This window comes from Heptranchias perlo, chromosome 15 (genome assembly GCF_035084215.1).
Source record: "Heptranchias perlo isolate sHepPer1 chromosome 15, sHepPer1.hap1, whole genome shotgun sequence".
NCBI lineage: Eukaryota > Metazoa > Chordata > Chondrichthyes > Hexanchiformes > Hexanchidae > Heptranchias > Heptranchias perlo.
The window spans coordinates 25,544,288-25,566,434 of record NC_090339.1 but is presented as its reverse complement, the minus strand read 5'-3'; the positions used below and the strand labels follow the sequence as shown (position 1 = coordinate 25,566,434).

The window sequence follows — 22,147 nt, the reverse complement described above, 5'->3', positions numbered from 1 at the left end:
GTGTGTGTGTTTCAGAAAAACGCCCTTCCATAAACTTTTCCAAATCTCTCCCTCCTTTACTGGCAAACACACTCTACAGATGGAATCTGCTGTTAACCAGTTTTGTTGTTTCCTGTGACAATTACTTTAGACACACAGTAGTGTTCTTCAGGAAATAACAACTTGCTTTTATATAGCGCCTTTAACGTAGTAAAACATCCCAAGGCGCTTCACAGGAACATAATCAGACAAAATTGATACCGAGCCAAAGGAGGAGACATTAGGACAGGTGTCCAAAAGCTTGGTCAAAGAGGTAGGTTATAAGGAGCGTCTTAAAGGAGGACGGCAAGGTGGAAAGGTTTAGGAAGGGAATTCCGGAGCTTGGAGCCTAGATGGCTGTAGATACAACCACCAACGATGGGGCAGAGGAAGTGGGGAGATGCACAAAAAGCCAGAGCTGGAGGAATGCAGAGTTCTCGGAGCGTTGTACGGTTGGAGGAGGTTAGAGATAGGGAGGGGCAAGTCCATGGAGCGATTTGAACACACAAGGATGAGAATTTTAAAATGTAGGTCAGCGAATACAAGAGTGATGGGTGAACGGAAATTGGTGCGAGTTAGGATACGGGCAGCATACAGAATATAGGTGACCAACCTGGACTTAGACAAAAATCACACAAGGCACAGCATTTAAATAAAAACAGATATCATTTGTCTAACCGTGGCCGCAGGTTCAAGCAGCAGGCAGTCCTGACACTCAAACACACAAACAACTGACTTCTAGGTGGGTGCTGTATTGTTTGCAGTACTGGGCAAACAGTAAAGTCAAGTAATGCCCTGTACATGTTTCCAGGCTATCCACACAGCCAGCACTATCAAGAATTCCTGAATCCTGAGAGCGAGCTGCTTTGCTCATTCTACCAGGCTGTCACCAATAGCATGTGATTCAAATTGCCAGGACAGTGCAAGTGCTGTTCTACTCAAACTACTAGGCTAACCAGACCTTCCTGTTCTCCTAACAAGATGAAGAAAACAACTTGTTCCTATTAGTTCAATAACTTGTGTACATTAACAGCTCAGCTTGTGCAAAATGTAGAGATCTGGGACTACACCAGGTACCCTTTTGGAAAATGGAAATGTATTTTTTTGTTTAAAAGTCAGATAGCCAATTTTCAACTTTGGTAGTTCAACTTATTTCTTGGCAGCCTATTGTCAGTCAGGCTACTATCAAATACCACTTCAAGACATGTACACTGAATTGACTGCACAAAAGTATTTAATTCAGCAAGTTTAGTCTACAAGCTATTAATAAAGATGGGAAAAATGAGTCTGGACACTGAGGTGAGTTTCAAGTTCTTTTTATATATAAAATGCTGCAAGAACATCACATTTCTCAAACATATTCAACAGCAACCTAGAACTCAACTGAATTTTAATGCCAAAAACCATCAGGTACATTCACTGGATGTGGCCGTAAATTGTTTTTGGAGGTGGGGTGGGTGGAGAAACAGAGGTTTATAAACAAAAGACTACAAAAAGCAGCACAGGGGTATTAGTGGAGCAGTAAAAAAAAATCTCAGCACTGTAACATGTTGTGCTACCATGTGGAAAATGAGCGTATCTTTGGGGTGGATTGGGTTGAGATGGGTAGGAAACAGACAGGACTATTTGAATGTGCTCTGCTTTTCAAATTAAACATGGTTTGAATTATTATCTTTGCCAGGTATAATACCAGGTTTCCTGGACATTTCTACATCCAACATCTTGAAATGGTCAGTACATATTATGTCCTTTCCTTTCTTAAATGGGAAAAAAACAATCTTTTTTTTAAACCCCTACAGTATCCACAAAAACATATAAACTTCTCAACTTTTTCTTTTCCTCCTCCCACATATTCCTCAATGCATCAAAATTCCATGATGCATTTTTAACAAAAATGGTTAAGAAAACAATTCAGAGAACAAGTGCATCCATATGGTGATAAGAGTCCTTTGGATGATTTTCTCCCCTTCAGTGAGTTGAAGCAAGTGACGATGACACCTAAGGACCTCCACGTTATACAATGCCACTGTAATAGGTAACCAGGGAAAGTGAAACTTCCTCAAGAAGCAGGCAGCCCATAAAATATCCATTCTGAAAGGCAGAGAGGGAGAGAGACAGACAAATTCTTATTAGGAACAACTGAGAGAGCAGAAAACCCATCAATAACAAAAGTAGACTGAAGAGGCTGAAAAATAACTACAGATTGTTTTATGCTCTTCCTTCTACCCCACCCCCAATTTTGTTCTCGAGTGAAACCTACCTATATAAAGTCATGCTCCTAAAAAAGTGTTGCTCCTGAAAATACGGCCTCAAGTGTCACATGTCCATAGAACAAAAAAAATGTTGATGGCTTAAACAACCTGCTTATCTTTTCCAAAAATCTGAATTCCTAAACGTGAACCAATCAAAAATAGTCAAAAAAATACCACTAAGGAATGGATAACCAGCACAAACTTGAGCAAACAAAATCTCAATCTATTTTGAGAGGGGGGTCGAGGGGAGGGAGGCAGGCAGGGCGCGAGGAAGGAAGATGAACGAGGGAGGGAGGGAGGACCGAGGCAGAAGGAAGCAGCAGGGAAGGATAGGAGGAAGGAGGGGTTGAAGGAGAGGAGGGAGAGAAGGGAGAGGGGGTTAAGACAGCAGCCAAGCAACATGAATAAATATCAAAGCTGTCCTATAGATCAGGAAAGTGTTTGTGTTCAATCCCTGATATTGTCAGTCAATGGAAGCTATAATTGGCTTCAGGATGCCTAGGATAGTGAAGGGGCATTTAGTCCAGGCTTCCTGCTGCTATCACTATATGGTCATGCCTACTGAAATCACAAGTCATCATCAGGTGAAGATCGCAGATGATACAAAGTAGGAGTCACAGTTAATTCTTTAGAAGCTCAAAGCAAAGGGATGTTCATCAGAAGGGAGAATGGACTAAAAAGTGGCAGATGGAATTCAATGTCAGTAGAGATGAGATTAGATTAATTTGGTTAAAAAAAGCCAGCAGTAATTATACTCAATGAAAATAAGCTTGGTGCTGTGGAAGAGGAAGGGGACTTGGGGGTTCAGGTTCATAGGACAATAAAAGCAGCATCTCAGATTGATATGACTGTTTTAAAAAAAAAAGCTAATGGAAATATAGGTTTTATCACAAGACATATAAAAGAAGTAATGATGAGCCTATATACAACCTGAATAAGACCTGTTGAGAGTACTGTGGGCTCCACACTATGGGAAGGATATTTGAGACTTGAGAGATACAACAATATTCACTAGGAAGCTGCCTGGTATGAGGAAATATAAATATGAAGACAGACTTGGAAAATTGGGATTTTTTTTTTCATCAGAACAATGTAGATTACAGGGGTGATATGAGAGAAGCATTTAAAATTATTAAAGATGGGACAGGGTAGTTAGAAGCATATTATTTCCAGTAAATGACAGGTCAAGAAGAGGGGTGGGGGCCATAGATACAAAATTAAATGCAAAAGATTTAGAACAGAGGGCAGGATAAATTTCTTCACACAGAGTTGTAAGGTTGTCGAATTCATTTCCAGGTTTAGTGGTTGATGAAACAAAGTCACCATTCAAGATTAGATTGGATAAATGGATGAACGAAAAGAAGTTGAAGGGATACAGGAACAAAATGGGTAAATGTAGAACTATTTGCTTGCGTGGAGGGTAAACGCCAACACGGACTAGCTGGACTGAATCGTCGGTTTTCATTTTGAAACCTCTATATGTATATATGAATCTCTTGTTAAGAAACTGATTTTTGTTGTAGTTTTAAAAAATGTTTTTCTATATCACTTGAAATTCTACGCTACATCAGGTAGATATTTCCAACATTAATAGTTTAGCAGGAACAATATTCCTAGTAAGTGGATGTATACTTAATGTAAGAGATGTCACAATCAGGATGTGTCAGAACACTATCCTTTATATATTACTGATGGTGTTCACAATTGTTTGAAATGGCTGCTATAAATACGATCACTTCCTCGTGTACAGGGTAATGCATAGTTTAAGATAAGTAAATAGCTATAGTAAAAAATACTTGAACACAAACCCTATATAACCAATGTCTTCGGACAGAAACCAGATAGCTTCTCACAGGGAAATCAAGGAAAGAATACATGACACATAGGATCACAAAGTGTTCTGTGTCCATTACAAACCAGTAATGAATAAGGGGCTCAGCTGACATCCAAAGCCTGACTTATATTACAGCTTGGAAATATAGTTCTGCAGGTGTCAAATATACAGAAGCACAGAATATCAAACAAAGCTCATCAGTGGCACATCATGGAAAATATTCCAATAACAAACACTCAGAATATCAGAACTCAGAGCATAGCGCTTGTGTTTCATGGAAAGCTGTACAGAACTCACAGCTGTGAATGAAGTGAACCAGTTATAAATATACAGAAAAGAACTTGCATTTCTATAGCACCTTTTACACTCTTGCCCAAGTGGGCAACACGTTCCAAAACACTTCACAGCCAATGATTTTGAAGTGTAGTGACTGTTGTTTTGTAGGCAAATGTGGCAGCCAATTTACACACAGCAAGGTTCCACAAACAGCAAACATAACAAAATAATTCTTTATAAATTATGAGTTATTAAAAAATTAAAAATGAACCAACATTCATATTTGAAGTTTTGGAAACATGCAGATCAGAGTTAGTCTTTAAGAACAAAAAGAAATACCTTCAACACTGTCACTATAAATAGTTCCATTTTACATTGCTTCTAAGCTCTAATTATTCAGCATTATAATTTTCCAGAAAGTTCCATCAGATGAAGGACTGAAGATTAAAAGGTTGAGTAACTTATCAGTAACATGTGTCATAGGAAATACTCAGCTCTTTTGGCACAGGTTCAAGTTATTTACATATCCTGGCTCATAAAAGAGATATAAAGAAATGACTTCAAATACTCTTTTGTTCACATAACAAATTGCACACTTAAGGTCATTGTAAGTGCACAACAACTGAGCAGGCAGCGAGAATCAGTCTGTAATTACAATTTAGAAAGCAATACTTTGTCTCCTCTCCTTTTATTCAGGCTAGTTTCATGTTGCCTTACTAAAGTACATACGAACATACGAATTAAGAGCAGGAGTAGGCCATTCAGCCCCTCGAGCCTGCTCTGCCATTCGATAAGATCATGGTTGATCTGATTGCGACCTCAACCCTACTTTCCCATCTACCTACTATAACCTTTGACCCCCTTGTTAATCAGGAATCCATCTAACTCAGCCTTAAAAATATTCAATGACCCTGCCTCCACTGCTCTTTGGGGAAGGGAGTTCCACAGACTCATGACCCTCAGAGAAAAAATTTCTCCTCATCTCCGTCTTAAATGGGAGACACCTTATTTTTAAACTGTAGCCCCCAGTTCTAGTCTTTCCCACAAGGAGAAACATCCTCTCAGCTTCTACCTCTTCTAGTCCCCTGAGGATCTTATATGTTTCAATAAAATCACCTTTCATTTTCTAAACTCCAGTGTATACAGGCCCAACTTGTCCAACCTTTCCTCATAAGATAATCCCCTCAGCTCAGAGAATCAGTCGAGTGAACCTTCTCTGAACCGCCTCCAAAGCAATTATGTCCTTTCTTAAATAAGGAGACCAAAACTGCACACAGTATTCTAGATGTGGTCCCACCAATGCCCTGTACAACTGTAGCAAAACATCTCTACTTTTATATTCCATTCCCCTTGCAATAAATGACAACATTCCATTTGCATTCCTAATCACTTGCTGTACCTGCATACTAACTTTTTGTGATTCATGTACTAGGATACCCAGATCCCTATGTACCTCAGAGTTCTGCAATCTCTCTCTATTTTCTATTCCTCCTGCCAAATTGGACAAGTTCACATCTTCCCACATTATACTCCATCTGCCAAATTTTGCCCACTCACTTAACTTATCTATATCCCTTTGCAGACTCATGTCCTCTTCACAACTTACTTTCCGACCTACCTTTGTGTCATCAGCAAATTTAGCAACCATACATTCGGTCCCTTCATCCAAGTCACTGACATAGATTGTAAATAGTTGAGGCTCAAGCACTGATCCCTGTGGCACTCCACTCGTTACATCTTGCCAACCTGAAAATGACCCATTTATGCCTACTCTCTCTTTCCTGTTAGCTAACCAATCCTTTATCCATGCTAATATGTTACCCCCACACCATGAGCTCTTATTTTGTGTAGTAGTCTTTGATGTGGCACCTTGTCAAACGCCTTCTGGAAATCCAAGTACACCACATCCATAGGATCCCCTTTATCCACGTTGCTTGTTACTTCCTCAAAGAACTCTAATAAATTAGTCAAACACGATTTCCCTTTCAGCCATGTTGACTCTGTCTGATTGCACTGAGATTTTCTAAGTGCCCTGCTGTACCTGCTTAATAATAAATTCTAGCATTTTCCTTATGACAGATGTTAAGCTAACTGGCCTGTAGTTTCCTGCTTTCTGTCTCCCTCCTTTCTTGAATAGAGTAATTATTGAAGTAGTCAGGAAGGCTGGAATATTGCATTTCCCCCCTTCCAATTTTCTTCTCCAAACTTCAGATTTAGGTACAGTTCCATGGATGGCTGCAACCTTGCCTGAAGGAGCAACTCTTTACACATAAGCCTAGAAGGGATCAGTGGCTGTTTGACCAGAGTGAGGTTTTACAGCCAACCAGAACATTCCACACCCAAAATTCACAAAGGGCGCTTATAGGACCAGCTTGAGGACACCAAAGCCAACCATAACGCTGCAAGCACCACCCATTTAAGATCAAGTAATCCAGCACAGACAAAATAACAAAATACAGCAGATGCTGAAAACCTGAAACAAAAACAGAAAGGGTTACATATCCAAAACATCAAATCTTTTCCTTTTTCCAGGTGCTGCCTGACCTGCTGGGTGCATCCAGCACTTTTCTGTTTTAATCCAACAAAGACCATGGGTTCTGCCTGTGAACTTCCTGTCCAGATGGCTCAGTACCACACCATGCAACTCCCTCACCCACTGAGCTATCATAGATTAGAATGGTTTATAAAAGTCTGCGCAAAGCTAGCACACCAGTTTTAGAAAAGGAATACGAGATTCAAAAGCCACGGTAACAGATCATAAAATAATTAAAAGACAGAAAATTGGGAAAAGCATGTACAATGAAACTAAAAGACGTTTATTCTGATTAAGTTTTTGGTTTTGGGTCAGCTTGGATTAGTTGGTAGCACCTTCGCCTCGGAATCAGAAGGTAACAGGTTCAGGCCCTCTTCCAGAATTTAGCACAATCTAGGCTGACATTTCAGTGCAGTGCTGCATTGTCAATTTCGGATGAGATGTTAAACAGAGGCCCTGTATGCACGTTCAGGTGGATGTAAAAGTCCAAAAACACTATTTGAAGAGCAGGGAGTTCTCCCAGTATCCTAACCAACACCACCTAAAACAGATTAGCTGGTCATTCAAATAATTTGCTGTTTGTGGGACATTGGCTGTTGCATTTGTCTACATAACAACAGTGCTGCAATTAAAAAGTACTTCATCAATTGTGAAGAGCTTTGGGTCATCCCAAGGGTGTAATAAAATGCCATATAAATGCAAGTGCTTCATTACAGTTATAGCAAGCAAACTGTTAAAGAATAAGTAGGAATATATCAGGGTAAGATTATAGTAATTATGTGTGGAAAATGCCTCTCTCCACAATTTTCAAAATTGAAAACAAGATTGTAATTTTTTAAGACTATCATACATGGGGTTGTGTTGTTTTTGAAGCTGGGGTGCTGAAATATGATACTTTTCCCACACAACCTCATGACCATCCTGATTGAGGTGCAGGCTAGCATGTGTTTTTTTTATTTCACCTAAAAATAATTCAATTATTTAAATAGTGGGGGATATTTTACTGACAAATACTCTAATAAGGTTACTAGAGTTTCACCCTGGAAACTAACAATACAAATGAACTTTTGAGATTTTCATTTTTCGAGAGATTTCACAAAGAATCTATTTACAACATTTGCAAGCAGGTGATAAGAAATGGTGGGGATCAGTTTACGTGGGGGAAAAAAAATTCAGTAAATGAAAAAAAGTCAGTAAGAAACTCAAACACTGAAGGATCATAAAGTACCAGTCACCATGGAATAAATCTGGCAATATAAAAAATACAGGTAGAAATTAAGAGATAAGACATGAAGTGGCAGAAACATTGTCTTTCTCAATATTCTCCATTAACAATCATGAAGTTAGATAGAGGAATCGCACGGAGATATCGGAAAAGTGCATCTGCTACTAAAACTGATTCTTTTATTAAAGTTTGCCAAAGGACAACAGGAATTCCCAACTTAAATTAATTAAAGCCTCATATCTGTTCTAAATCACATCTTGATTCATTCTTTGTAGATGTGGGAGTCATATGTAAAGGGGGAGAGGGAAGGAGGAGGAGAGGGGAGGTTTGAAAAAGTGTACAAAAAAAGCGTGCTGGAAGGAAGGGAGTAGGCAAAGCATTTTTGTTTTAAAAGAGAGTAGAATTTAAAACTGAATTACTTACAGAAGTGCTGGCCAGAACAGGAAGGTAGTTCAAGTGACTTATATTTGAGGTTTTCTTCTAGATTTGTTGAAAGGTTCCACTTTCTCCTAGTTAAAAGATTTTTTTTTAGATTGACTGACTGGGTGGGGGGGGGGCAATGTTAGTGCATGGTGGGACAAGGGAGGAGGGAGTAGCATCAACAATCTCCCACTCAGTGGGTTGCAATCCAGATGCTCTATGATGAACTGAAGATGGAATGTTCTTGCACATTTACAGGGTGTGGTGTGATGTACTTTGGTGACAATCAAGCCTCTGTTAGCAGAGTGAGAAATGATCAAAACTGAATTTGGGCCTGGCCCTGTCAACACCTACCCCTAGTGGCACCGACCCAGTAGCAATAAAAGTGTCAACTTCCCTGAAACACAAAGAGGAACAGCCCCACAATAAATACCAGTGTACCAAACATTTTCCACTTGTGTATTACCAGTTTATTTGAAGTTGAGTACATTACTCATTTAAAGCCACAGACCCAACCAGAAACAGTTCTCAGTTCCAACTCCTTCTGGGTCTGGAAGAAACTGAACAGAAGCCACATCCTAAACATGGACATTGACACCTGCTTGTGTTTCAACCATATAATTGCCCAGCCACGTGGGTGCACTGGCCAGAAAAGAACTGTGCCAACTTTGAACAGCCATGCTCCCCTGTAAATTCTGGCCACTGTAGTGTTTCTGTATGACAAAACTGAAGCATAGGCTTCCTCAATGTCATCATTTAAGTCACAAATCTTCACTACTATCCCTAGGCATCCAAAAATTACACATCCTAATAGATAATGAAGTATCCTCTACCAACCTATAATATAACACTAGTCTACATACACTACAATATCAGTCCACAAGGCACCTAAACTATCAGATTAGACAGAAGATAAAAACAATTCCCATTTTTCTTCTGATTGCAACAACCTTACAAACCGAACACACGCTGGCGAAGATGAAATTTCTGCCTCGGGCAAGACTCAATATATTACCCAAGGAGGCGGGATGAACGAACTGACACCTAATTCACCCCATATCATTTTGGCCACATTAGACTGTAATAGAAATTCTATTAGGGGTCCCCAATGCTCAGCGTTTCCTCGGCTGTGAAAACAACTGCAGAATTTCTCTTCCACCATTTGTTTTGTGTTTGTGTGGTGTCACTGGGTCTCACTCTTCTTGCTCCTGCTTATTGCTAGCCAATTGTGCTGGTGATGTAGACTGTATCTGTACTTGCCAGACTATGGCCGATACTCCCTCTGTTTTGGGCCAGATCATTTCAACTATAGTTGGCAAGCAAAGTGTGGAGGAGCTGCACAGAGGTCTATCTTTAATGGAGACCCGGTTTTATGGTTGTACAAGTAGTCTGAAAAGAATCATGCAAAATCACATACTCCAAGATAACAATCTTGTCATACAATTCCTATGCTCTCAGATCTGAGGTTCATTGCGAGTCTCCCTAGTTTTCAAGAACTGTTGTGGGGGGATGAAGAGAAGGAAGGCAATAATGGCATTTGATGCAAAGAGAAAAAGCCTCCATTCAAAATCTGTGTTGCTTTGTAAACTAAAAATACCAATTCAGAAACTGTTGCCAGAGGAAATTGATGGTACGTTGGATCGCAGAGAAAAAAGAAATCAGCGCATTGAAGGCATTTACTGAACCTGACTACAGTGCTGGTGTTGGACTTAAACAGAATTTGACTAGGCTGGTGGAAACATTCCAAGTGGCTATTTTGCAAAGATAGGTTCTTGTTCCATTCTTTCATAGATTAACTAGCATGGTTAATAAGAAACAATTCAACAATAGCAAAGTGGAGCACCAATACTTGGTGACATTGAGTGTGGGACACAGGTTCAGGGAAGGAATGAAAAAAATCAATGAGAGAGTTGTCTCAATGTTGCCCTTTCACACCTGACTCACCAACAGCATTGCTAAACAAATCTGATGTCCCCCGGCCTGAACTGACCTGACGCACAAATTACATTCTCTTGAAACAGAATTTGCTGGGTTCACTGCAGAAATTATGCTTGAAGCACTGCAAAATTCTAGGGGCAGGCGCTACTTACGTTTTACATTAAAGTAACTTCTGCACAGATGGAGATACATATAAGCTTGCCGTCCAAAGCACACAAACTAAAAGTGTGTGGAATACAACATTTTCAGATTATACTTTTATGCACAGGCTTTTTGCTTTGATGGAATGTATATTTTAAATGTGTAACATTCATCTCTGAATAAATTAGATGTGCTAGTTTAACAGGTTTATCTCAAGCATGAAGAAAACTTGCAATTTGGGAAGCAGCAAAATGAGAAAAAGCCATTCAGACCATCCAGCTCAGTGGTACTCGTAACACTGTCCAGGAGTCATATGTGGACCATCTCCCCCTTTAACTGTGACCCTTTACAGAGTTGTACTCCATGTGACTCTTGTGCCTCAATTTACAGACCAGCTTTGCTATGGATGCTGACTGAGCTAGGATTCAGCACTGTTATCTCTTTCTGGTCATGCAGTGAGTGAAAGCAAAGGAATGCTATTAAGAAACCAGGCTAACCCAGCATCCATGGAATACGTTAAAAGGCTCTAATAAAACTACAGTGCCTGAATCACTGCTTGAGATTGCAACCTTTGAGGAACAACTAGTGAGAAACACTAATTTAGCTTGTTCCACGTAGCTGAAAAGTCGCAAACATTTATAGTAACACAAGAAAGCATGGAACGAGAATAAGTCAATCATTAAATCCACTCCTTCCACAGACCACGTACAAATTACTCCACGATGTGCTCTATCCAACCTTTTTAATCTGTTGCGGAACGGTTCCTTAAACTTTTGCCCTTCACTCCAGTGGAGTAAATCAAGCTAAGTTTCAGAATTTCAATCTAATCGTACACCATACATTATATATACTTGGTTGGTTACCTTCTTTGACAGGGTACTTTTATGGTTTCTGCAGCTTGGGAACCACTATTTCTCATACAGCATTTAACTATATCTCTATAACTATCTTTATAAACTCAGTCCTGACCATAACCAGGTATTCGGCAACTTCTCCTTAAGTTTACCTCAGGGAGCGCCAGCAGATTTCTGAATCTGTTCTTTCAGGATAAGGATGCTCTGTCTCTGCTCCGGGGGTAGCATGGCAATCTGTTCTGGAGTCAATTGGAGTACCTGCATAATCAATGCAGCCTGCATCAAACAGAAGAAGAAACAGAGTCAACTGGGAAACAAACTACTACACAAAAAAACTCACTTAAAACTGCTTTCTAGCTTCATTAATCATACAAGAAAGTCTGGATTAAGAAAATGCATTTGGCCCATCAAGCCTAGTCCTTCCATAGACCATGTTCAATATATCCTCTCATAGACTCCACCCCATTGATTTAATCAGAAAGGGAAAGTTATCCAAAAATACTATCTACATGTCTAATCCCAGTCCATTAGCTGATCTCAGCTGGTGCAGATTTAGGGCTACTACAATTGGCCTAATCCTAGGTTAGGGAAGGGAGAAAAAGGCACCCAGGAATTCTACTCCTAATTGCTATCTAGTGACCCTGGTTGGAAATGCAAGGGTACGGAAGTCAAATTAGGAGAGGAGTGAGGGCTGTGATAACCCTTCAATCAAGCAGCTTCACACATCATCATCTTCAGGACAGGAGGGAGTGGAGAAAATGGGTAAATAAGTGGGAAAAAAATCATGCAAAGCCCAGAACATTAATTGATCCTCATATTTCCACTTTTTTTTTTAAATTCCTAATTTTTATTTGCCTCATTACATTTATGGAGTGATATTACTTAAGCATGACACAACCGTAAAGTTTTGAACAAGCAACTAATATCTGACCATTTTATACGTGAAACTACTAGTGATTTTAGTCAAGATTAATTTTTGGTTGCATGTCTTTCCCCCCCCCCCGTGCGCCGCCCCACCCCCACACCACCACCATTAAAAATGTCAAAGCACATTGCCCAAATTTACATCATAAATAGTTAGCTTTAAAGAATTTTGAAATTCAGAAACTGAGTGATTTAAAACATTTTGAAATACTTCAGATTGTGAAAACAGAATATGAAATCTCATCTTCTGGAGTGCAATGTGTAAGGCTAATTCTGGAGCTGCAGATGAGCTGAAATGTCTAGTGCAGTGAAGCTCTTAAAGCAGCACCAGTTGTGCTTCACTTCCCACCCTATGCCCAATTTGTCAAGAGTATTGAAACAGCTACACTATTTCTTCCAGTCAGCCTCTTTCTGATTTAGACCCCTGGTTAATGTGGCTCTTCAACCAGTTGTTAGGTGGTGAGCAATAGTACAGGATGTTTTGTCCTGATTTTCTCCTCCTTGCACAGGGAAAATTTTAAGTGCATATCCCGCTTCCTATCCCTCCACAGCTCCAACACGTCATCGTTACAAAATGAACAGAAACACAACAGAATACACAAATCAGAAAAGATGAGCTGAAATGAAACATAAAAAACAGCACACACCGCACAAAACTGGTAACCTATTTTTTTAAAATGATTTGACACTTGCTGGGTCACTAATCTAAATACTGAAAACATGTTTGTGAAAATTAATTAGATATAAATCCTGCTCTACACTTCCCCTCTCCCCTCCCTAGCTTCAGCACTTACCTTCTCATGGTCCTGTGGTGTCACTTGAGTCTGAGCAGGACTGAATCCTCCAGGTTGACCTCCAGCCACAGCATGAGCAGGACCCTGAGAGGCAGAAGTGCAAGAAATGCAGGTTATCACCAAAACATGATATTTCTCTAAATTGTCTCAGCTTGTGCTTGGAACGCATTCACAGAAATGCTTTAGTGCAACATTCACCAGCAACAAGCAAGTACCACGTGAATACATTTTCTGAAGTGTTTTGTAAATCCAGCAAGAAGGGCTTAACCAACACAGATGACACTAACATCATTACACATTCTAAGAGAATAGGTTCTGGACAACAAATCTCCAGGGCTGCTCCTGTTCTTGGAGATGAACACTCCCCTATTGCAGTGTTACATGAAGAGCCAGAGTAAACCACGCAAGTATATCAGGAAAATTTGAATGGCAGACAAGGTTGAGATTTGAACTCCAGAAGCTCAATAAACCATCATTTCAATTTGTTGAGAACATTTTTCCTGATGGGATCTAGTATGCTGGGAATTGAACATCAATCATGCACACATTAGAAAGAAAGGCTATATTTTAATTCTGAGCTCACATGTTTGATTCATAATGAACAAAGAGGTTTTTCAAATTATCAGCACAACAATAAACTAGGCCAAGCATCTTAAAAGGCACTCATGTGTTCTATGGTAGGATGATACCAAGAATAGCCTGCACCATAAAGGTGCTAGGATTACTGCTCAAGAATGGTTTATGATGTAGCAGATAGAGACCGTTAACACAAAACCATTCCTTTGGCAGCTTTCAATATAAGTGATGTGACTTTAATATAACAAAACGTTCAATCTAACCTGCTTGGACCTGGCTTTACATTGCAGAGGACGAAGCAGCACAATCTACTACACTGTACCTACTACAGTGAATTTACCATTTTACTATGGTTTCTTTATAACAATGAAATATGTGTTGAGAAATGCTCACACTAAAGCAATTGCACAAACTATTGCAGAGCTTTTCCAAATTGGGCTATAGTTGAGGTAACTGTTACACTACCACTCCAATAGAACGAGGAAAACAATTTGAAGTGATATTGACTGAGACACAACCGCATGGTTGAGTGACTCTCTTCTGGAAAGATGCTGCTGAAGGTAGTTGAGGAAGCTAACCCACATAGACACTCTAAATAAATCTATGTGATAACTCAATGATGTGACGCGTTAGTCCACTGGTATGCAACACCATAGAAGGAAGGATAATCCCAAGCTTCTGATTTCAGCCATACTGCTGTAGGGAGAAATGGAGAGGAAACCATGCTGCTCCCCACAGGGGAAAGGGCAGAAACAAGAGAGATAGTCTTTTCCTGCCTCCTGGTTGGTCAGCTGAAGAGCAGAGATATGAGAGAGCAGTTAAACTACCGCTATCTCAGCTGTAGGGTGTTCAATGCTAAAAGAGGCCTGTATAAGTAGAGGTGGAGAGAAGAGAGATTTCATGATTCTAAGAAAATAAATGCGGTTTCTATCCTGTATGTCTCAATTTGAAGTCTTCTTTTCTATGACATATTAAACATAATTTGAATCACTTTTAACAGCAATTAGTTCCTTCAAAAAGATGGTTCACTGGCAATAAGTCCAATCCCCCTACCTGTCGAGGTGGAACAGGTTGCTGGGGTCCCTGAGGGCCACTATTCCCTATTTGATGGGTGCCTGGGCCTGGACCTTGAAGTCCTCCTGTCATTGGTCCTCTTGGATTTGCGACTGGGCCTTGGCTTGGGCCTTGGCTTGGGCCTGGACCTGGACCTGGTCCTCTGGTGTCAATACCTCTTGAATCGATACCTCTGGGATCTCTAGTACCTAAATACAAATTAGAAATTCAGTTTGATTTTCAATAGTTTTCCAGTTCTAATTTCTAAGAGATTCCTGCTCATTATATAGCTTATAGTTGTAACACTATGAACTATTGCTTCCAGCATATTGAGGATTTGTTACACAAGGTTATAGTAACAGACAATTCTCTATTACTTACCACTCCATACACCAAATGTATGTTGCAATAATCAAAATTTTGTTCCCATATTCAAAGGAGCCATCTCAAACTATACTTGCCTATTATTTTCCACAGGCTGTAATTTTTGACATGTAGATTTTGCATGGCCAATGTTAAAGGCAGCCATGACAAAAGCAATGGAAACAAAAGCACAACTACATGGGCCATATCTGAACTCTTCCTACTGCTGCAACCAAGCCAACATTTAATGTCGAGAGAAAGAACAAACTTTCAAATCCTCAGGAATTCCCAAAATGTTTTCCCTTTTAAAGTGCAGTTAGTTATTTAGGCAAACATACAGTCAATTTGCGCACAGCAAGGTTACTCAAACAGCTATCAGATGACCGAGCAGTTGTATTTGGTGGTGTTGTTTGAGGAAGAAGGTTGGTTAGGAGACCAGGCAAACACTCTGCTTTTCTTTACATAGGGTCATCAGACTTTTTCCATCCACCTGAATCTAATTCTAAAAACTGCACCGCTGACAATATAGCATTACCTCAGTACTGCAATGAAGTGTCAACCTAAGTCCAAGAGCAGGGCTTTAACCTTCAACCTTATCACTAATTACTAATTGAGCCAAGTTACATTTACAGGAACTTGCTCTTAGAGGGATAACCTACATTTAACAACCTCAATGCTCCACAAGTTTAAGAACCCATGCAAGGATGGACAAATTGAAATGCAGAAATTACAGTTTAAACAGGAGTGGTGAGAATTTCAACGAAAGAAAAACAACTTTCAGAATATACATTCAAAGCCTTCAAACATTATAACAAACATTTTACTAAATGAGCACTTGTATCTCAGTTTCAATATCTGTTAAACAAATATTAGCAAAACGAATATTGCTCAGTGACATTATCGCCCCACAGAAATGTACAACTCAAAATTAGCATCTTTAGATCCAACTTCATGCAGTAACTGGTTTTGGGGGAGGACGGCATAAGAGGAACTTGAATTTCTCCAGGACCTCTGCGTACAGTCTGGTTGGCACTCAACACTGGCATAGTTTAAGTTATATGGAATCATGGGATGAACAGGCTTGTGCTGTAGCACAGTGCGTTGGCAAATCCAGTGTTCGACCCTGGTAGATTTTAAGTCCATATAACATTAGCATTTCGAATTCAGTCAGTTACTAATCCTACTGTCTTGTAGGCACCCTACCTCAAACACTGCTTCAGAGGCTTTAACAAGAAACCGCCAACAAAACCTCATTGAAGTGAGGACTCGCTCAAGGAGAGGGTAGCAATGGGTGATAAAGTACATTCAATGCAAATTACCATCAACCCACATGGGAGAAGGGCTTAACCTACCTCTAAGAAAGTATTGTCCAATACTTTATTGGACCAGGGAGACTAACATGGTGGGCAAGACATTAGAAGAAGAGATCAAAAAAGATATAAAGACATTTAAGATAGAAAAGGGGGAGATAATTGATAAACTAATCAAACTTAGAGAGGATAAAACCCCACATCCGGATGGATTGCATCCACGCATATTAAATAAAGTTAGGGAAGAGATCACAGAGGCACTACTACATATATATAAAAATTCATTAGAAAAGGGAATAGTGTCAGAGGACTGGTGGACAGCTAATGTTATTCCTATATTTAAAAAGGGAGATAGAACCAGTCCAGGGAACTATAGACCAATTAGCTTAACATCGGTGTTAGGAAAGATAATGGAATCCTTACTCAAAGCTGTAATAGAAAAACATCAAGAAACCGAAAATATAATAAAGAATTGGCAGCACGAATTTCAAAAGGGAAGGTCATGCTTGACCAACCTTACTGAATTCTTTGAAGTAGTAACAGAAAGGCTGGACAAGGATAATGCAGCAGATTTGGATTTTCAAAAAGCCTTTGATAAGGTGCCACATAGTAGATTAATGGCTAGCAAAGCAAGTGACTGAAATTTAGATTCACAGAAATTTACAATTTCAAAGTGTTAAATCATTAACTTGTTCAAGTCCCACAAGGGACATACTTTCTAGATGCCCTCCATAAAGCAGAATACCATTGGCGGTGCCCCCAGTGATTTGCTCGCTGGAACTTGATCAATAACATGGGCTTTCAGTAAGCTTGGAGACAGTTCCTCAACTAACAGCATTTGAACGTACAATAAAATCACTCACATCATACCCTGATGCACTGAAGTGATGAAGGTGATGACAAAGAACAAAGTGATTCCACTTGGTATTCTTAAGCCAGTAGTATAGCAGCTTTCATGGTATCCAGCAGTGTTGCTACAATGGACTGTTGAAACTGTAGCTTCTATGGCCAGCTCCTAAGAGCCATGACAGAAAGATTGGCCATTCATCGGAGTTAGGCGGTTTCTCCTGTATAGTATCTTCATGAACTTGTCAATTCCATAAGGCAGGAGATAAGAGAACCAGCTTTTTGGTCAGTACAGTTGTTTCCTTCTTTTAAATCTTGTGACTGATCTGTGCTATGAGAAATGAAATAATGGAGAGAGGAGCCTCCCATCCAGCACATGAACAGACAGTAAAGAACCACTGCCTCAGTAGCCTGAAATCTGGAGCAGAACTCCAGTGGACACTTGTTCTGCTTTGTAGCAGTGAGGTCCATCTTTAGATAGTCCAATTTCTTAATATGGTATTGAATACCTCTGGATGAACCATCTATTTTAGTAGCTCTATAGTTCCCTTGCAAGTCTGTTGCCTCATTCTGTATTCCTCCTAAGTTTTGGGTTGATAGATCTACAGTTCAAATATATCTGCACATGTTGAGGTAAAGAGCTGGGGACCAAGTCCCACATGCCTGGTGATACAGATGGCAACAGTCATATTGTTGATCCACACTTTCACAGCTGTGCTATATACTTGGTCCTTGAAGTATTTTAAACTTAACCAAACGGTTAATGCATGAATCAGTTTCTATGTCACAAAATGTAGGAAAGGATTTTGTATTCCCTACATCCTAGCTCCCAACAGTTACTTAGGCTAGTGATAGTAGACGGGGCTGAAGCCACAACCCAGTCACAAAATAACAATTAATAACAGTGTCTGAAATTCAAATCTCAACTGCAAAATCTAACATGCTTGGCAATGAATTTTCAACCTGGTTTGATTATTTTTCAGTTTATAGCTTTCTCCTTTTATCTTCAAAGTAAAATAATCTATTCTTTTTATATATAGCAGGGCTGAAAGGCCCATATATATCACTATAATTGCATATGAGGCAGAATATCCAATGCACATCAACTAACCTAGCAGGTAATTTGGTATTAAAACCACTTCGCTGTGGAAATTTTAACGGCCAATTCCTTTCAAAGAGCCAAAACCAGCCACCAAAATTTAACAATTTTAGCAGCACCTCAGGCACACATTCAAAAGTAAAAATGTAACCCAACTCTACAGGTGACCCTCTGTGGAATACAAACATATTCCACAAACTGTCCTATAGACTAGCATAGCAGTGTTAAAAAAGACCTTCAGTTCTTTATATGAACAGCAATATATCTATGTTTACAGTAAGGTGCACATCACTAATTAAAAAGTTAGTAATCCCATTAATTTAGAAAACGCTGTGAAATTGTTTAAAGTAAAACTGCTTATATACTCAAAATGAAGCATGTTCAAAAAGAAACAATAAACTACAACTTACTCCTACAAGAACAGCAGCACAGAATAAAATGAATGCAAGTTAAAGGGATTATAGGTTGGTTCACAGCATCAGACACAACAGGCCCTTTCTAAAATGTCACAGGCTAGTGACATAATGATGGACCGAATAAAGATGAATTCTGCCCATGGGTCCAGTAGGTTTGTTGTAACCTAAAAAGACGAATGTAAGTATACCTCTGTCTGATTGAATTTGGGTCTTCTACTGGACAGCCGTACTACGTTACTGATGTAGTTATCAGTCTTCCCACAGAGAAGCATTCTGAAATACTAACACTGAATAGGGACAAATGAAGTCTTGGCAGCCAAGAGCAACATATTGTCCACATTTCTTAGAGGGTGGGGGGGGGGGGGCGGGGAACAAAAGAGTTACAAATCATAGAAATTTACAGAGCAGAAGGAGGCCATTCAGCCAAACGTGTCTGTGCCGGTATACTTCTTGTTGTATACTTCAAAGTACAGTGTTATCACTAGGATTTCAATAAAGTTTGAATATTGAGCTTCTATATTTTTGTATTTTGACCTCTTGAATGGGTAAACATCAAGCAGTTTGTCTGGATAGAGTATCTTGAAGTGCACACTTACATTTCACTATAGTCTGACACTGGTACTGATAGGGTCAATTTGAAGTGAATTTATATTATAACACAAAACACATACTAGCACAAAGGTAAATTACATTGGTATATTCCTCTTATAGCCATTAGCATCAACATGCTAAATAACCCTATTACTAGCATTGAGGGAGGGAGGTAACATTTACCATATATTTTCTGTTAAATAATGTAAGCCAACAGAATTGGTGCTTACCTGCTTCAGTAATGCACGGTTAAAAGAATCTAGGTAGATACTCTTCCAACCTGTAAACCTCTGGTGTTTCTGTCAAAGCTAGGAATCTAATTCTTCAACAGCAATTTGTGTAAGATGTTGCATCTAGACACTGTGAGCCAACCTACAAAGTTAATAGTGCAGATGGACTAGGTTTTCCTCACCCATGGGTGCATTTGGTTGATGTGTATTCGGGTAAGACCCTCCACGAGGGTCTTGCTGAGTAGCAGGAGGTTGGGAGCGTGGATCATGCTGAGGTCCAGATCGAGGATCATGAGATGGAATGCTGCGGGGGTCAAATGAACCTAGGAGGCAAATAACTACTAATGATGGCAGGGAGAGAGAAGATGAAAAAAAAACAGGGAGGTGCATAAGCAAGCAAAGAGGCACTATGGAGATTCATTTTAAAAGGTGTATTTCTTCCTTATTCACATCAACCCATGAACTTTTGCAGCAGTTGTCCATTCTCTTTAGGGCTACAAATGTCACCCGTTATACTTTGGATGAGATGGGCCTACAATGGTAACCTTTAAGATGGTCATTGGCTACTGAAATTAGCTTCAGCTAGCCAATTATTTGTAAAATATATAAATGCCACTGTGAAATCATGCTCTGGTCACCAGATATAAAAACAAAAATTTATGGAAATCTAAAGAGGCTCAGTAGGGATCTAAAACAGAAAGACAGGTTAATGTTTTGGGTGATGTTCTTCACTAGTGTAGCATTTTTGTTTTTCGTTGCAGATTTCCTACATTTTTATCACTAGGTACCAGCTATTCTGCCACGGTGGCCAGTTAGGTTCTAGGAATAAAGGACACTTACTCCAGATAATAATTCATCAAATTTTCATACCATATTGATTTCCATTATACTTTTAAGTTCAGAACAATTTAGATTCAATATATTGTTGAGTTAATGTCAGTTTCTAGCTTATATTTTACAACTGTTATTTATAAAAGGGATGATGTGGAGATGCCGGTGATGGACTGGGGTTGACAATTGTAAACAATTTTACAACACCAAGTTATAGTCCAACAAATTTATTTTAAATTCCACAAGCTTTCGGAGGCTTCCTCCTTCCTCAGGTGAATGGTGTGATTTCCACACCATTCACCTGAGGAAGGAGGAAGCCTCCGAAAACTTGTGGAATTTAAAATAAATTTGTTGGACGATAACTTGGTGTTGTAAAATTGTTTACAATTATAAAAGGGAGGGAGGGCTTCTGACATAGACTAAAGAAAGGTTATCCAAGGTTGCCTCAACTGCTGTGCTCATCACGTCCAATGATTAACAAAGCCATAAAGAGGAGGAACTTTCCATATTCTATCCAGAGTCTCTGCTGATCTCAGCCAGGGTAGGGAGGGTACTACAATTGGCTTCAGCGACCCTCTGATAGGAAGAGAAAAAAAATCAGCCATGGTTTCCACTAACTACAAATCCAGCAATCCCTGCTGGAAATGTGCATGTGTGAAGCTCGGGTGTCAACAGAATCAGGTTCGTCTGTGATGCTCGTTCATGGTTGAGCAGCCTGCCAATACCCATCATAAAAGGCCACTTAGATAAGGTACTGGAAGATGACAAGCAATCATGAAACCATATCCCAGCAAAATGTCTGCACCTTCAATACAGGAGGGGAGAAAACTGCCAAAAAGAATTTTAAAAAGTTACCTGGAAGGTTTTCTACTTAATAGGAGATAATTGTAATTCCCCCCAGCCCCAAGAAACTTGCTATTCTGAGCGAGATGTATAGCTGATGTCTGACATAGGATTTGTTGATGAACAGCTCCTAAGAATCCAACCCAGATTAACTTTCTTTCCTGTCCTAAATGATCGGGAGTCATCCAAGCATGAAAACTTCAGTTAGGACTGATGTTCTTCTGCTTGGATGCCTCTCAATCCGTATACAGGGATGTAAATTCAGAAGAAATACCTCTTTCACTCGTGGCGTGCACCGTTTTTCCCCTACTCAATGAGGACCACCAATCAGAAATCAGTTCAGCTGCAAATAGCTAATTCCTCCCGCTTCACTGACAATGAACAGAGATCATAATTGGTTGATCAGGGTTATGGAAAATGTGCATTAAGAGTGTGAATCTCTACCAGAGAAACAAATACACGTGGAATAGCCCTAAATAGTCACAAGACATTTCCTTCACACTCCCCACTTCCCCACAATTTCTGGCCTATGTATTATTGTTTAATAACTTTCAAAGTGATTATATGCAGTAAAGTCTATTAGACCGTACAGAAAGTAAAAATTTGCATTTATATAGCATCTTTCACGACCAAGCACGTTAGAGCCAATGAAGTACTTTTGAAGTGTAGTCACTATTGTAAGGTAGGAGAAACAGCAGCCAATTTGCACACAGTAAAGTCCCACAAACAGTAATATGATAATAACCAGATAATTTGTTTTTGGTGTTGGTTGAGGGATAA

At 39.5% G+C, this 22,147-nt stretch overlaps 1 protein-coding gene across 3 annotated transcripts in view; it reads right to left on the bottom strand.

The window, feature by feature from the left end:
• Nucleotides 1–1,318: 1,318 nt before the first annotated feature.
• cstf2 (cleavage stimulation factor, 3' pre-RNA, subunit 2) overlaps nt 1,319–22,147 on the bottom strand; it is a 58,148-nt gene continuing 37,319 nt past the window's right edge. For 2 of the 3 annotated variants that reach the window (XM_067996931.1, XM_067996932.1), the window contains 5 exons: nt 19,876–20,016; nt 14,839–15,047; nt 13,210–13,293; nt 11,644–11,767; nt 1,319–2,109 (listed from right to left, as the gene is read on the bottom strand). In XM_067996931.1, the coding sequence (XP_067853032.1) occupies nt 11,645–11,767; nt 13,210–13,293; nt 14,839–15,047; nt 19,876–20,016 (557 nt within the window). In that variant the 3' untranslated portion in view covers nt 1,319–2,109; nt 11,644. The remainder of the gene's footprint in view (nt 2,110–11,643; nt 11,768–13,209; nt 13,294–14,838; nt 15,048–19,875; nt 20,017–22,147) is intronic. The other variant, XM_067996933.1, reaches the window with a different exon arrangement.